Source organism: Marmota monax, unplaced genomic scaffold (assembly GCF_021218885.2).
Source record: "Marmota monax isolate L192 unplaced genomic scaffold, Marmota_monax_Labrador192_F-V1.1 WCK01_AAM20220418_F8-fsc00064, whole genome shotgun sequence".
Lineage (NCBI taxonomy): Eukaryota > Metazoa > Chordata > Mammalia > Rodentia > Sciuridae > Marmota > Marmota monax.
The window spans coordinates 168,969-185,945 of record NW_026694542.1 but is presented as its reverse complement, the minus strand read 5'-3'; the positions used below and the strand labels follow the sequence as shown (position 1 = coordinate 185,945).

Genomic DNA, 16,977 nt, shown 5'->3' with positions numbered 1-16,977 from the left:
TAGAAAGCAATTACTATGATGTTCAAACACTCTAACCCATTACAGCCCATAATTACAAAGTTGTAAAAGTGATCAAAGAGCCCAGAGAGTTGGCCAACAGGAGAAAACAAACAGAACTTTCAGGTAGTGGGTTCCTGTGTCCAGAATTCTAGGAATAAAAAGCAAGATCTGGGGACAGATGGCAGCCCAATGCCTCCTATCCCACCTGCTCCCAAGAGAATAGGAGTTAGGGAGAAAAAAAGTACTTCTTTGGAGACTAGAATCTAGAATGCAGACAGAGGGTGGACAGGCCCACAGGACAGAAAACTGGGTTTCAAAAGGACCACCCAGAGGCCTTGCTGTGTACTGCAGAGTGGGCCAGCCCTAGGGACAAGCTAGCCTGCCTGTGAGTTATTAGAGTGAGCAGTGAGAGTGAGATAAAATCCTGCCTCTGCTCACTGGGCTCACTGGTCAGCTGCTGCTTTTCTCTAGGCCTTAGATTTTCTCCTCCAGACCACAGCAACACTGTCTGTATATCTCTTGCTCATCCAAGATTGAGTAAGCACCAAGCCAGGGAAGGCCAGGCCCTCTAGAACAACTCATGATCTAGTTGTGGAGATAAGGCATGTATGTGCACAAATTATAATGTTGATAATATTCTAGAGCACAAATGAATGGAATAGACCAGTCCAATGTTTTTCACTTCAGAATGCCTTTCCCTCCACTATCTGTCAGATATTGATCTGACACAAATATTCAATATACAAAACAGATCAATGTGAGGCAGCTCATTTGAGGTGGGGGTAGTGGGGGAAGGGCCCTTGCCTTACCCCTACACCAAGGCACCTCCATGAAACGTACACAGAGCAGGACATGATGTTGACAGCACATCAAGGACCCTAACTGCTGGAAGTGTGCCGTAGGGAGGAATTTCTGTTTCTACTGTGCCAGGAAGAAAAGTTTCAATAGGAGAGGTGGGATTCCTCCAGACTTGAAAGCAAGGGTAGAAAGAAGGAGAAAGGATATAATCTTTATTGAGATCCATTCTGTCCAGACTGCTTAGATTTGAATCCTAACTCTGCTACCAACTGTTAGCTGTGAGACTTTCAGCAAGATCTTTAACCTGTCCGTGCCTTGGTTTTCCTTTCTGTAAAATGGAATAATAAAGGGACCCACTCCATAGGGTTATTGTGAGGACTACAAAATTGGTCCATGGAAAGCACTTAAAATAGGGCCCAGCACATAGTAAGTGTTCCTTAAGTATTAGGTTGTGATTATATCAGCTATTATCACATGCTTTGCATATACAATTTCATTTATGACTTACTCTATAAGAAAGCCATCAACTCCACGTTTATTTTAAGGCACAGTCTTTTTTCTTTTAGTTGTAGATGAACACAATACCTTTATTTTATTTATTTATCTTTATATGGTGTCGAGGATAGAACCCAGTGCCTCATGTATGCTAGGCAAGCGTTCTGCCACCGAGCTACAACCCCAGTCCCATCAGCCCCACTTTCAAGTTGAGGAAACCAAGACTCAGAGAGACTGAATAACTTGCCCAGGGTCACCAACAGATAAGGAGTAGAGGCAGGACTCCCATCTAGGACTTCTGCCTCTAGAGTGCCTGCCCTTAACCACCAAGCAGTGGTCTCCATGGTGACAGAGGCAGGGCTTGCATCCACCTGCTTCTCTCCAGATCTGCACTAGTCCAGGCGTGAGATGATAAGGGCCTGGCTTATCACTAGGATGAGTGTGGAAATAAAGAAACAGAAACCAATTTGGGTGACTAGCTAGGGGTGGTGACAAGATTGGAAAAGTCCCAAAGAATCATGGTGAGGATTTCAGAGAAGAGCAAGAGAGAGAAAAAATAGAAGGGGTGGCGGGGACAGCTTTGTGAACTATACAAGCTTGGAATTAGTGATGAGGGTGTGTAGCTCATAGTGGAGCATGTGAGGCCCTGGGTTCAATCCCCAACACCAAAAAAAATAAAAAGTGGGGGATAATGATGTCTATGATGATGATAGAATGATAACTGCACTCATTTATTGAATGGTTACTATGTGCATAAGGCTAAGAGCTTCCATTTGTACTGTCTCATTAAATCCTCATGACTACTATGACATAAGTCCTATTATTATTCTACTTCTATAGATGAGGAAACAGAAGCTCAGAGAGATGAGCTAAAATACCCAAGTCATACTATGAACAGTGGGGGAACCAGGCTTCAAACCCTCACAAGTCCCAGCTTTGTCAATGATGGCGGCAACATTGATACTAATAGGAAAAACCACAACAGAGCTTATATGGGTCAATGGTTTTCAAGTTTTACCTTCCCAAAGATGTCAACTTATTCTTATACCCCCTATGGCTATATTAAAAAATACATGCTAAACTAACTACATTTATTATATGCAATTCATATTCCCATGAGATAATCTGTATTAACACATTTAACTGATAGAATTCCAACCAAAAGCAAAAACAAATGTTTCAATCAAGCCCGAGGGACTTCTGAAACCTTGGAAGTAGTTCAAAGACTCACATTACTACTCTCACAGACCTCTGTTGAGCCGGGAGCCCAGGTAGGAGCTACTTGGTCAGGTCAAAGGATGAAACCTATAGGAAGGCTTGGAACTGACCAATCAGAAGCTATGGGCTGGGGCTAGAGTAATTCCCACGGAGTGACAGGGAGAAACCAGGCAATGAGTATGTGCAGGGGAGGAAGCAGGGACTGTGGTCACGAGGTAGCAGCCCAGGTGCAGCCCAGGTAGTCCTTCTAAACCCTAACGGTTTATGGTTTTGTGTTTGTTTTAACTCAGGTACTATTTGGCACTTGACATACATCATTTTTATCCCTGTAATCATGGGGATAGAAATCAAAGTCTCATTTTATGGTGAAGGAAACAACACTTCAAAGGGCGCTGATCACAGCATCTGTGTACATGTCCCAGCTCTCTACAATAGTGTGGTCCTCCAGAGGCAAAGAGAAGCCTCCCCCATAGATGCACCCTGAGTTTACCAAGTGTCTATGTGCTGTGAAGGCATGCACTCCAGTAAAAGAACAGTGGGGACTCTGGGTGGCAGAATTTTAGACATTTCTAAGAACTTAGTTATAATTTTCTGTAAAATTTCCAGATAAACATATTTGTCTTTTATAATAGGTAAAGAAGAAGGAGAAAGAGAAGGAGAAGGAAGAGAAGAAGAAAGAAACAAGAAACCCATCATAGTTTCTCTGAACACTTCTTCCCCCTCCCCCCAACACATGCTCTACTCACACTCACACTCTACTTCATGTAGTCCAGGCTGCTTACCAAATGAATAAATGAATGTCAAACAGGGAAAATGAAATACCCAGAAACAGGGCAGCTTTAGCCTAACAAAATTTTGCTTTCATTAAAGATCTCTAGAGCTTTGCAGGGATGCCACAGTCTCCAGCTCCTCTATATGTGACCCAGCCCCTGCTTCCTACCTTCCCTGGAACCCTTCCTGCATTAGCATGGCCAGACTAGGAGAATATCATCAACTACCTGTGGGGGCCTCAGGGACTGAACCCAGGGCCTGGTGCAAGCTAGACAAGCACTCTACCACTGAGCTACACCCCCAACTCAGCTCTATTCAGAATCTGCCCATATCCCTGCCCTCTGTGGGATGAGTTAACAACCCCAGGCTATTTCCTTTTGAATCTCAGGAGGATCAGGAAATCCCCAGGGGATCTGGGCCTGAGTACAAGGAACCAGCACAAAGATTGTGGGTATTACTCTCCTCTCTTACCAACCCTGGAGGCAGGATCCTCTCCCTTAAGTACACCCATCTGTGCCACATACAATCTAAATATACTGTATGCATACATTCAAATTTTCCAGCTAGAATGGAAGGCAGCACAGTAGAAAGATTAAAAACCTAAGTTGAGAACCAGACAGGGCTGGGTTCAAATATCAGCTCCACCTCTCCTGAGTTGTGTTGCTCTGGCAAGTCACTTAATGTTTCTGATTCTCACTTACCTCCTATGCCAAATGGAGAGTAATACCTGCCTTTCCCGATTGTTGTAAAAAGTAAATGAGATGATACATACAAAGAATCTGATGTATGTCAATCTGGGTACAGTGGAAAGCACATAGAAAACAGCAACTCTCATTATTAGTTAAAGCAGGGATCACAAGCACAAATATTTCCAGGGCCAGTGAGGTAGCAGGATAGAGTAGAACATGGTGAACAGAGGGAGCCCGCAGCTGTAAAGAGGAGGCAGCTCCTCCCTAGCTCCTGCCAACTGTGGCCTGTGAGAATGTGGGGCAAGTGCTGTTGGAGCTTCTGAGTTTTCTTCCAGAAAAGCTGAAAATCTGGAGTTTTATGTAAACATATCCAATCTTTAAATGTAGCAATTGACTTATGTTTTGAAAAGTCATTGTGTGGGCTAAGCACAACCGTTGTGCAAGCCAAAGCTAGCTTGCAGGCCAGCAGTTCACAACTTCGGAAAAACAGGCAAACATTTTAAGGGTAGGGGCGATGGCTTCTGTTTTGCTGTTCTTGGAAAAGTGCTCAGTAAGTATTTCTGAAGGATGGAAGAGCCCTTCATCTAAAACCTCTTTGCTCTGATGCTAGGCAGGAGAAGGGACTTAGGAATTCCTAAGTAATAGAGGAGGAGGAGGCTGGGTAGCTAGCATGCAAGTCAAAAAGTTCTGCTGGTGCTGGTTGGTGGAGAAAAGGCAGAGGCATGGATTTTCACCTCTCTCTGACCAGTCACAGGCGAGGAAAACCTGAGGGAATCAAGCACATCTCTTAAGTGACAAGGGAACAAGACAGCCAGGGGCCTCTCACAGCCTGGAGCTGCGTGCATTCAGGGCATTTGGAGGGTCAAATGTGAATCTACCTTGCTGGCCAGTGACAGGCAGGGGCGAGGGGCCCGTCGGGGACTCTCCAGCTTGACGATACTGATGAATCCAGGCTCCAAATTGTCATCATCACTGGCATTGCACAGGTACAGGGGGTGGGACTGCAGAGAGAAAGAGAGAGAGAGAGAGACAAAGACCTGGGTTAGGAAGGCTCTAGGAGGCAGGAATGAGAACCAAGCCCTCTAACTGTTCTAGGCAGGTTCCAAGTAGGCCTTTTGGTGGTACCAAAGAGTGGGCCTTATTACTGGATAGTTTGGTAGTATGCTAATAACCATTAGTTGTCATTTCAGGGGGTCTGGGGCCAAGGATACAGGTGGGAGGACAGGTTGGAGAAAGGCTCTCCTAGAGGAGCGTAAATAAAGAGGCAGCTGCAAAGCAGCTCCAACAACCCTCCAGACCTGCTTTTCTAAACTGGCCAGATGCAGAGAGCTCCTTTTCTGGCCCCAGCTTCTCAATTCCTGATCCTTCTATTTGCTCCAATAACTAGGTGTTGCTGGTGCCTCCTGCCTCCCTGAGATGTCCCCAACAGCTGTTGTCCTGTAGATTCTCATCTCTCCCATGGCATGGGTCTACTAAATTGATGCTACTTTGCTTTTCCCACTCTCCTCCTTTGCCTGTTCCCTATGCCCATAACAGGATCAAGCAAGGTGTTGGTAGGGAGAAGTGACTACCTTGGGAGGAGGCTTGGTTAAGGCTTAAACTTTGATTAGCATAATTCCTAGGACGTCCTCCTGTCCCCAAAAAGATGCAGTGGAGAAGGAGCCAGCTGGGCCCATCTACTCTAAAGGTCCAGTCCAAGTCCCCGTGCCTCTAAGCCCAGTTGATGCTGAACAATGACTAAAAGAGAAGTGGGCCAACATGAACTACCAGAAATTTGAGGATCCCCTCATCAACGGGATGAGACTGCCCTACTAAAACTCTTCTCTTTCAAGATGATTCTCAAACCCACTGGAATACAACTTTTCCTGAATAAAATGACAGAGTGCTATGAGAACAAAGGATGGTTTATTTTATTCTGGATAATCCTATCTACCAGAGATTCCCATATGGTGGAAACTCAGTGTATCCTGGAAAGAAAGGAATTCCTCCCAGGGAGCTGCCCACATTTTCCTCTCCACTCATGCTAAAGTCTGAAAGACTTCCAGAAGGAACCACCAGGGAAACCATAGAGAATTTTGAATTTATGAAGACAATAATGTTGAAGATAGATTTAGAAACACAGTCACTTTCTGAAAGCACTTTCAGCTATTTCCTCTCATTGTATCCCTAGAGTCCCTTGAACAGAGTAGGTTCTTTATAAATAAGTACTACCTTGCTTTGAATAGTATCCTTGTGAATAAAAATCTCTAGGTCGGGTGTGTCAAAATAGGAAGGAATTCCAATCTTATTCTGAGAATTTAAGGACTACTAGGCTGGTGGTGATTGAAGTTTAGTGAGGGAGAAAGGTTACCCACCCCCTGTCCCCAGAAAAAGGCTGGAATGAGGCTTGGGCTATAATCACTTGAGTGAAGCTGTAGCTCCTGGTTCAACAAGCTCAGTTATTCTGTCTCCCTGTCCATTCATCTGTCCATACATTCATTCATTTTTTAATTCTACCAATACTGAAGGATCCCAGAGTGCCAGGCACTGTAAAATGCACTGAGGAGTCAATGACAAATAAGAGAAACTTGTTGTCTTGAAGCAGCTCAGGAAACAAGCAGAGAAACACATCATTCTGTGAGGTTACAATGACAGTTTGTTTAAGGGCCTGTGGGAGAATAAAAAAAGAGGGGACTAATAATCCTACATGGGGGCTGGGGATGTGGCTCAAGCGGTAGCGCGCTCGCCTGGCATGCGTGCGGCCCGGGTTCGATCCTCAGCACCACATACAAAACGAAGATGTTGTATCCGCCGATAACTAAAAAATAAATTAAAAAAAAAAAAAATAATCCTACATGGAGGATAAAGATAACTTGAAGCTTCCTTGGAGGCTAAACAGGTACGTGTTGACCTAGTGGACGAGCAAAAAGGATGGTGATGGAGAGGTATGTTCTTGGCAGAGGAAGCCACTTGTGCCAAGGCACCAGGTTGAGATGGGCTGCAGGAAGATAGGTCTGTCACAAAAGAGAAGGCAGGAGACAAGGCTGCAAAGGCCAGCAAGAGTAAGTCACGGGGCAGGAACCATTTGAGAAGGATTGCCCTGGTGACTGCAGAGATCTCATCTGGTGTGGTAAGGAATCACAAGTCAGCTGCTCCAGTAGATCAAAAGATGTAAGGGCTGGGATGTGGCTCAGTGGTAGAGTGCTTGCCTAGCATGTGCTAGGTCCTGGGTTCGATCGCTGACCCTATAAGGGGAGGAAGGAAGGAAGACAGAACAGACTTCTAACAGAAGTCCATTGCCTTTTTCTTTTTTGCAGTACTGGGGATTGAATCCAGGGGTGCTCTACCAGTGAGCTACATCCAAGCCCTTTTTATCTTAGATCCTCAGCCTCCCAAATAGCTGAAATACTACAGGTGTTTCACCACTGCATCCAGTAGGCCCACGGCTTTGCTTGCTCTTTTACCTCCCCCAATGGTCCAGCATTCTCATGATGACCCCAAGAAGCCTCTCATTGACAAGAGGGCTAACAGGGAGAGGGGGAAAGTCATTTTGGAGAAGGATTTGCAAATATTTACCTACCACTCTGCCCCGCAGGCCTTAACCAGGAACCAGCATCTACAAAGCAGAACAGGACAGAAGTGGGAAACCTGGTGTCAGAGTCACCAGATTTGCCTGGTTCTAAACCAACAACAATGGAAGAAGGAATGGGAGATTAACCATTAGTAAATGTCTCTTTCACACCAAGGCTTCAGACATTATTTAACTATGAAGTAGATGTTATCATCCCCACATAAAGAAGAGGAGCTTGAGGCTCAGAGATGTCAAGGTCACACAAGATTAGAAGTTAGCTGTCTGACTCCATCCTCTGGAATCACAGAACTCCAAATGAACAGGATCATTGTCCATGCTAATAAAAACAAGGAGGATGATACAGTGGTTTCTATTTATTGAGTAACTACTGTGGGCCAGTGATTGCTCTAAGCATTTCTGTGAATTAAGTCTTTCTTTTTTAAAATTTTATTTTTTAGTTGTAGCTGGACACAATACCTTGATTTTATTTACTTATTTTTATGTGGTGCTGAGGATCAAACCCAGGGCCTTGCACATTCTAGGTGAGTGCTCTACCACTGAGCCACAACCCCGGCCCTAGGTATTAACTATTTTCATACTCATGACAAAACTATGAGATGGAAACTATTATTGTCCTCATTTTAAAGATGAGGAAACTGAGGCACTAAAAGGTTAAGCAGCATGCCCAGGAATACACAGCTAGCAAATGATAAAAATCAGAAGAAATGGAAAGTAGTAGTAGAATAAGATAAGCTAAAAAAAAAAAAAAAAAAAACTAAAGATCAGTTTACTTTTTTTTTTTTGGTACCTGGGATTGAACCCAGGAGTACTTAACTACTGAGCCACATCCCCAGATCTTTTTTTAAATATTTTATTTAGTGACAGCATCTTGCTGAGTTATTTAGGGCCTTGCTAAATTGCTGAGGATGGCTTTGAACTTTCAATCCTCTGCCTCAGCCTCCCAAGTCTCTGGGATTACAGGTGTGTGCTACTACACCCAGCCGTCTTTCTTTTTCTATAGTATTGGAGATTAAAACCAGGGCCTTGTGCTTACCAGGCAAGCACTCTACTACAGAGCAATATCCTAGTCCTTTTAAAAACCTTTATTTTGAGACAGGGTCTCACTAAGTTGTTCAGTTGGGCTTTAAATTTGGGATACTCCTAACTCAGCTTCCAGAGTCACTGGGCTGACAGGCAGAGGCCACTGTGTCTGGCCCTTCTCACTTTTAAAGTGCTCTCTGAGTGACCCAGTCAATCCCAGGGCCTTGGTTCTTCATACAGAAGACTAGGTCGCAGCCTGTCTTCTCTCGAATTCTAGACACATATATCCAACTGCCCCCTAGGCCCTTCTACCTGAAGAATCTTTGTGAGATTCTCAAACTCGGCCTGTTCAAAATGGAACAAGTCATTCTATCCCTCCAAACTGCTCATCAGGATTCCCTATTTTAGAGATCAGAACTCATTCATCTGTTATCCAAGCCAGATATTATCCTCCTAGCCTGTTCTATTTCCTTGCTCCCACCTCCAACTACCAATATCCAATCATTAAATTCTAACAATTCTACCTCCTACATATTCCTCTTATTTGTTCACTTTCTTCCATTCTCACTAAGGTTACTCTAATATATGCCACGATCATTGATATCCTGATGGACTGAAATAACCTCCCAAACAGGTTCACATTACCCGATTCACGCAGCCAATGCAGTCTAAAATGCTGACTTGAGCATGTTACCATCTACTTAAAGCTCTCACAGCTCTGAATAGCTCCTGGAATGAAGTCTGCACTCTTAAACACAGCTTAAAAGGCCCTGCCTGGACTGGGCCCTGCCCCCCAGTCTTGCCCCATGGCTTGCTTTCCACCCCTGCCTTTTCCCCACTGGCAACTCATGCTCCAGAGAAAATAACTGAACTTCCAGAAACACTTCTGGCACTTGCTGCTCTGTCCTGCCTGCATCTCCCTAACCAGAGACTTTCCCACTGTGTTGGAATCATCTGCTGTTTTCCATCTCCCCCCTAGGCTGTGATGAAATCTATCCTGCCCCCCACCTAGTTGCCCTTCAGGGCCCACTACATCATTAAAATTGATAAATATTGAAGGCCTATAACCAGATAACTGGTGGTTAACTAAAAAGACAACCCAAGATCTGATAATGGTGGCTCTGGGAGAGGAATTAGGAGGAAGTAAAGGGGGACTTTGGTGTTTTGCTTTGAATATCATAGGATAATATATTGAGATACTGAGTTTTATCTTATGCTATTGGGGAAGAATGAAAGAGAATGAAAGCTATGTGTAATGAAAGCTCTGCTCTGTGTCTTTTTCCTCCTTCCAGTCCAAGAAGCTAGTCTCACCTTCTATTTGCTTGCCTTGGGGCATTTGCCAAAAGCCTTAAAAACTTCTGTTTTTTTTTTGTGAAAAATTGAACCTGTTGAGGAAATGTAAGCATCCTGAAGGCAGAAAGAAGCGTGAGTACGGGAGTATGAGTATGTGTGGTCAGAGCCTCTAGAACCAGGAGGGATTGGGGGAAGGATCTGGGGATGAGCTAAGCAAGCAGTCAGAGTCGCAGTGGGGCCCAGATAGGGAGTGCCTCTGTAGAATGACCGAATGTCAGATGCTGGGAGGTTGGACCCTGGCACAGATGATGTGCTTACGTGGCTTTCAAGGGAACATTTATGTTTGGACAATGGACACATTTGTGGTGACCCAGCATGAACAAATATCAGAGGGGTTCCTTGGACATTCTAGATTTCATAAAACCCTGGGATTTTTGTGCTCCTCTGTTGAGGGAAGCTCCCTTGAAACAAATTTCTACCCAATTAGTGGGACAGAGCCTTGGAGTTAGATTTAATCTGATAAAAAGACAATATAGTGGGGCTGGGGTTGTGGCTCAGTGGTAGAGCCCTTGCCTAGCTCTTGCCTAGCTCGCAGGAGGCCCTGGGTTCGATCCTCAGCTCCACATAAAAACAAATAAATAGAATAAAGGTATTGTGTCAATTACAACTAAAAAAAGATACTTATTAAAAAAAAAGACAATATAGTGACATTTTCCTGTACAGCCATATTAGTGGCATGAGAGCCAATATTCATATATTTTTGTATGATTTCATGAAAGTATTTCAAATATTCTCAGATTGAAAACAAAAACCAGCCATTTCAAGCAAGACTGTTCATTACCTAGCAAGGCAGCGCCAGTCTTCCGTGGGTGTGTGTGACACCCAGGCTGTCTTTGCCCCCTCTTCCAGGGAGGTCTCAGCCAGGAAGAGGGCTCCTGAGGAGAAAACAGACCCAGATGTCTGCTTCCTTGGGATGCAAGGTGTCCTATAACAAAGATGCAAACACAGTTTCCAGATTGAGCCACCAGCACTCTTAGTGATACCAGGAGACGGCCAAGAGAAATGAGCTTGTGGAATTTGGTGAGAGTGTTGCTGGGGAGGGATCATGGAAACTGGGGAAATTTAAGGATTGGTAGTCTTCATCTTCTTGAAAGTCCAGGAATTGGGACACCCCTGTTCCAGAGGCTGCCATGAGGGACAAATTGAGAGAAATTTGCTCTCATGGTCATTCTGACTCAGAACTTACTTTTACACACATTTTATACTCCTATGTAAAGACATGTGAATTTTCCTTTGGTGGCATGTGTTCTATTTCTTATTCTTCATTTTTATTTTTTTGGCAAAAGGGATTGAAGCCAGGGGCACTTAACCACTGAGCCACATCCCCAGCCTTTTTATTTTGAGCCATAGTCTCACCAAGTTGCTGAGGCTGGCCTTGAATCCTCCTGTCTCAGCCTCCAGAGACGCTGGGATTACCAGTATGTGCCACCTTGCCCTGCCGCTCTCTTTTTTAAGATAGGGTCTTGCTCTGTTGCCCATGCTGGCCCTGAACTCCTGGGCTCAAGCAACCCTCCTGCCTGCCTCAGCCCCCTGAGCAGGTGGAACTTTAGGTTCACATCTCTGCACCCAGCTGGTGTTTCATATTTTTAATCGGTTCTATGTCCTCATTCTTTTAATTGATTTGTTCTGATTTAATTCCTCTCCCTCTCAAGACAGTCCTAAGGTTCAAATTCTGACTCCATCATTTACCTGTGTGACCTTGGGCGAGTTACCTAACTTTTCTGAGCCTCCTACTCTTCATTTACAGAACAGGAACAAAAATACTTCTTGATTGTTGTGAAGACTAAAGATAATGGATATTGAGTGCCTAGCACAGAGCCCAGCACTCAGCAAGTGCTCATTAAATGAGAGCTGGTTTTATTATTACATCTGTAATAATAACTCTTCTTGTTCCTGGAAGAGACAAAGCTCTTTCTGACTCCTTTCTCCCTTGGCGGTCAAGAGTGCCTCTAAATGCCAGCCTTCTGCAAGGCGCAGTCTGGGACAGCTCATTATCCACAGTCACTTCCCTTCTCTTCTCAGGCCTCCAAACCCCACTGAACGAGCTCTTCCAGTTCTCAGCCCGCCTCCTTCCCATGAAGGAAGCCATGTGATCGCATTACCTCCTCACAAAGGGCATTCCAGGGCTCAACTGAGCCCCAACTTAATGCTGCCCTGCCTTTATCCACGGCATCTCCTCCTCTTAGGGTGTGTGCTTCTGCAAGCCCTTCTCGACTGTCTCCTGTGTCCCAGCCTCTCTCCTCCCCCACCTCTGCTGCAATAACCTCTCAATTCTCTGAGACCTTCACCCAGGCCTTGGACAGGTAACTCTCCTGCCTGCTACAATTTTGCCTTCGTAATCAGGAACATTGGCCAGGCATCAAAGGCGCCCTTCTCCTCATTTCCTCTTTCCAGATTTTATAATCATCCTCTCCTGTGCAACCTCCATTATCTGAACTTAGAACTACCTGACTTATCTCCTATAGCAGGACACACCAGCACCATAAAGCAGAGCTCCTGCTGCTAGGGGACCTGAAGTCTCTTTTTCATGTTCCCAGCACTAGAACAGCCTCCAATGAGTTCCAGTTTGGTCTCCTTGCGGTTTTATATTTTATATTTATTTATTTATCTATTGGGTACTGGAGATTGAACCTAGGGGTGCTCTACCACAGAACTGCACCCCTAACCCTTTTAAATTTTATTTTGAAACAGGGTCTCACTAAGTTGCTAAGGCTGGCCTCAGTCCTCCTGCCTCAGCCTCCAAAGTGGCTGGGATTAAAGGCATGTGCCACTGTGCCCAGCTACCTTGGCCACTATTTAAAGAGGACAATACTCTTGTCCACAGGTTAGAGCCTAGGGGCATGGATTTGGAAAGCTCTAGATCTATTTGCCATCTTTACCTCAACTTGTCTCTATCATTCTGGGATGGCTGAGTTTTCTAACAAATAAAGTTGGGAGGCTGGGGAATTGTCAAGAAGAGTTTCTCGGGGCTAGGGATGTGGCTCAAGCAGTAGCGCGCTCGCCTGGCATGCGTGCGGCCCAGGTTCGATCCTCAGCACCACATACAAAGATGTTGTGTCCGCCGAAAACTAAAAAAAATAAATAAATATAAAAAAAAAAGAAGAGTTTCTCTTTGTCTATTTTGTTAAAAATTCTTTTATAAGCAAGTGTATTCCTGCTTCACTGTATAATCTTTTAAATTACAAAAGTATGTTGGTGGGGAGAGGGAAGCATAACCTTAGGCCATCGAGTGAGAGTGCACCTGCAGAAGATGGCTGGCAGAGGACTCCAGTGTGTCTTACTGGATTCAGGGAACTTTCCTGGGGTGACAGGGATGCGGTGAACAAGAAAGCTGTCAAGAGTAGAACTGAGGAGCTGGGGTTGTAGCTCAGTGGTAGAATGCTTGCCTCGCAGGTGTGAGGAACTGGGTTTGAGTCTCAGCACCATGTAAAAGTAATGAATAAATAAAACAAAGATATTGTGTCCATCTACAACTAAAAACTTTTTTAAAAAAAGTAGAACTAAAATGATAGCCAGAATCTAATAGGGAGTGAGGTGGCAAAGTCTGGGCCAGGAGGGGGTGTTGGTGTTGGTGGTGGGGACTTGAAAGTCCCATGCGGGTTTCTGCATATCATAGAACTTTAGTGTTTGGTGAATGAATAAATCAAACTCGATTTGAATCTACCCTACAATTTATTAAAGAGATGTGAAATGCTAACAGATGAGCCTGGTTCAGGATGGTCCTATTCAGTCCCTATTAGGGACCTTCAAAACTTCTGGGTGGTGGCATGTGTCTGAGCTACTTGGGAGGCTGAGGCGGAAGGAGGAGGATCACTTGAGCCTGGGTGTTAGACCAGCCTGGACAACACATTGAAACTCCATTTCAAAACATCAAAACAAAAGCAGAAGATGAGGAAAGTGAGACTCATTATAGACTGCTCGTGGTTATATGACCAGTTACAGGGGGTTGAGGTCTCCTAGGTTCAGTCTCTGTGCACCATCATGCTGTCTCGGGAACCATGCTGGGGAGGCAGTCGGTGTGGAATGGCAAACATTAGCCAACACCACAGCACATGGACCTGTGGTGGAGGCTCAGAACCCCATGAACAAGCCAGAAGCAGATTCCCTCTGCTGCTCTTGCTTCTGCACCTGTGTTCCTTCTGCCTACCAGCCTCAGCTTCCTTCCTTGAGGATTTATCTCATCTCTTTTTCCCAGCCACAACAAAGGCAGCCAGACCCAGACGCCATGCTGAGATGCTTTCTCGGTGAACAGTCCCTGTTTGTATAGGATGAGACAGGTGTGTCCTGAAATTACAGGTCACAGAAGCTCAGACCCAAATAATGGTCATTCAGCTAGACTCTCCTTTCCCTCACTCCCTTAACCCACATTAAGGGCCTCATTCTTTAATTTTAAAGTTCATCTATCCTCATCTCAGATTGTGTCCAAGCTCTGTGATGTAACTGGACTTCTTTATATGGAAATGGCCACCACAGTGGGGTTTTCCTGACTTCACACTTTGCCTGGCAGATTTGTATGGGTGATTCACAGGGTCACAGGCAAGCAGAGGAAAGCAAGGAGAAAGAACAGAACTAACTATCTGAGCTGTTTTATTTTATTTGTTTTTGGTACTGAGGATCAAACCCAGGGGTGCTTTACCACTGAGCTACATCCCCAGACCTTCTTATTTTTATTTTGAGACAGAGTCTCACTAAGTTTCTGAGGCTGGCCTTGAACTTGCAATCCTTCTGCCTCAGCCTCCTGAATTGCTGGGATTACATGGGTACGCTACCACACTAGGCTAAAAAAGAGTTAACTTTTTTTTTTTTCCAGTTCTGGGGATTAAACTCACAGCCTCCACATATGCCACTGAGCCACATCCTTAGCCCTTGAGTTGTTTTAGAAATAAACTGATATCAGAGAAGAAAGTTTGGCAGCAACCAGACAGAAAGGAGGAAAACCTCAGCCTCCACCCAAGTGCTCCACATCATGACATTTAGACAATACTGGACGGCCGTGTGACAGTGTTCCCATAAGATCATATTGGTGCTGAAAAATTCCCATCACCTAGTGATGTCACAACACCATGACATCACAGTGTAGCACATCACTCACATATCTGGGGTGATGCTGGTGTAAACAAACCCACAGTACTTCCAGTCATATCAAAATATGGCATGTACACCTATGTGTAGGACATGGTACTTCGTGATGATAATCAATGACTGTGTTACTGTATTTACTATGCTATACTTTTTATAATTATTTTAATACCCTCTACTTATTTTTTTAAAGTTTCCTATAAAACACAATATAGTGTAATATAGGCAACAGCTTCAGATATCTTGTTTACTGTGTATCTTGATGGCATCAAGAGGCCACACTGTGACCTATACCGTGTCGGTTTGTGTAACTGGGCAGTGATGTTCACATGACAAAACTGCCTAAGGCACATTTCCAAGAATGCATCCCCTCTGTCAGGTTTTGTCTGACTCAGTCCAGAATGATCTCTAGCTATAGGTGCACTAAGAAGCTACTCCTAAAGTTATGAACTGAGAAAAAGAAGCCCATCAAATATCATTGGTTACATCAGAGATCTTTGGAAGGAAGGCTATGAGACAGAATACCAAAGTTCTAAGGACCATAAAATTTAAGACCTTAGGATATGCACTAGTCATGTGGTTTGGACTCCTTCCCTCCCAGGTGAGGAACTCAGGACTCAATCACCCAAGAATCCCACTAAGAAGTTCTGAAAGGTCACCTCAGTCTGACCACTGTCCTAGGGAAGACCTTCGTCCTATAGGATGCAGCACCAAGGCTAGCTGTCACCCAGAGTCCTCCACAGAAAGGCCAAGATGGTTATTGCTAAGGGTGACACCTAATCAACACATTTCCAGGAGATGGCTTTAAGCATGCTTTGGCCAAGGCCCTTCTGAGGCATGGCCTTAACTGTTACCACAATGAGGCAGTCTGCTTAACTCTCACTCTTAACCCAATATACTATTTGTAGACAGCCTAGACACAGTCTGCCTTATGCTTTTGCTCTTCTTATTCCAGGCAGACTCATGCCCAAGTTGGCAGGAATTTAGAAACCTGTTGGAAATAGGTAGCATTTGTTTTTAATTAATCATTTAGGCTAAGATTTTGATGCTTCAAAGTCCCCAATCTAAAACCAGTCCTAATGAAAAACATCAATGAAATTAAATTTGAGGAAAACAGGATATTTATTTAAGTATGACAGAGGCCCATCTGGACTACCACCAGAGCTACTTAGCACTGCTAAGTTTGGTGATTTCAATGCAAGAGAGTGAAATGGTTTAATTAACCTGGTTACTTCATACACATTCCTTGTCTTTCAGCTTAGTCTCTTGCTGTGACATTAGAGAGTTTCAAGTTGTCCTACAAACTCTGCCCCATACTGCCGTCTTGCATAACTGACTTGCCCTGGTGCTTATAACTCCTTTGAGGGCAGATATCGTATCCAAATGGGCCAGCTTGATTCAATCTTCAGCATGCAGGTTTTAATGGGCATATTATGAGTGAGGATGGGGTGAGCTAGGAGATTTACTTGGCTGGTCCTGTCCCCCGCTCCTAGATAGTTACACACAATATTGCATTTACACTACAAAGTGGAAAAAATGTGGAGGATGGTCCTGTGCCTCAATAAAGAAAAAACAGAGGGGACAAAGGGTGGTAGCACTTAGAAATTACATCAGGAGGAAATGGACAAAATTATTCAAGTCACCAGCCAACTCAGATGCCCAGAGTCTCCCCTCAGAAGCCATTGGGGGGTTGACATCAGGCCAAAAAGGCTTCTGTTCAGAAGAGGCAACAGCCAGGAAGGCTTGTGTTGGAGACAGCCCAAGGGCTCCAGCATGACTGCTGACAGCCCTTTGACCACAGCTCTGAATCCTTGTCCATGGGGTGGCCCTGGGGAAGAGGCCTGCTTTGGGGGGACTGTTTAATGATTTGCCAGCAAAGAACAAGGCAAACAGACTGCTGGCAGCTGCCTGGATGCAACAGGAGAGTAGAGTTTTATTCCCACCCACAGAGTAGCCTTCCAGGCAGGGGATAAAAGAAAAAGT

At 44.6% G+C, this 16,977-nt stretch overlaps 1 protein-coding gene across 1 annotated transcript in view; it reads right to left on the bottom strand.

Annotated features, from left to right (window-relative positions):
* Rnf43 (ring finger protein 43) overlaps positions 1 to 16,977 on the bottom strand; it is a 61,529-nt gene that overhangs the window by 10,432 nt on the left and 34,120 nt on the right. The window contains exon 2 of the mRNA XM_046420631.2: positions 4,850 to 4,972. Coding sequence (XP_046276587.1) covers positions 4,850 to 4,972 — 123 coding nt within the window. The remainder of the gene's footprint in view (positions 1 to 4,849; positions 4,973 to 16,977) is intronic.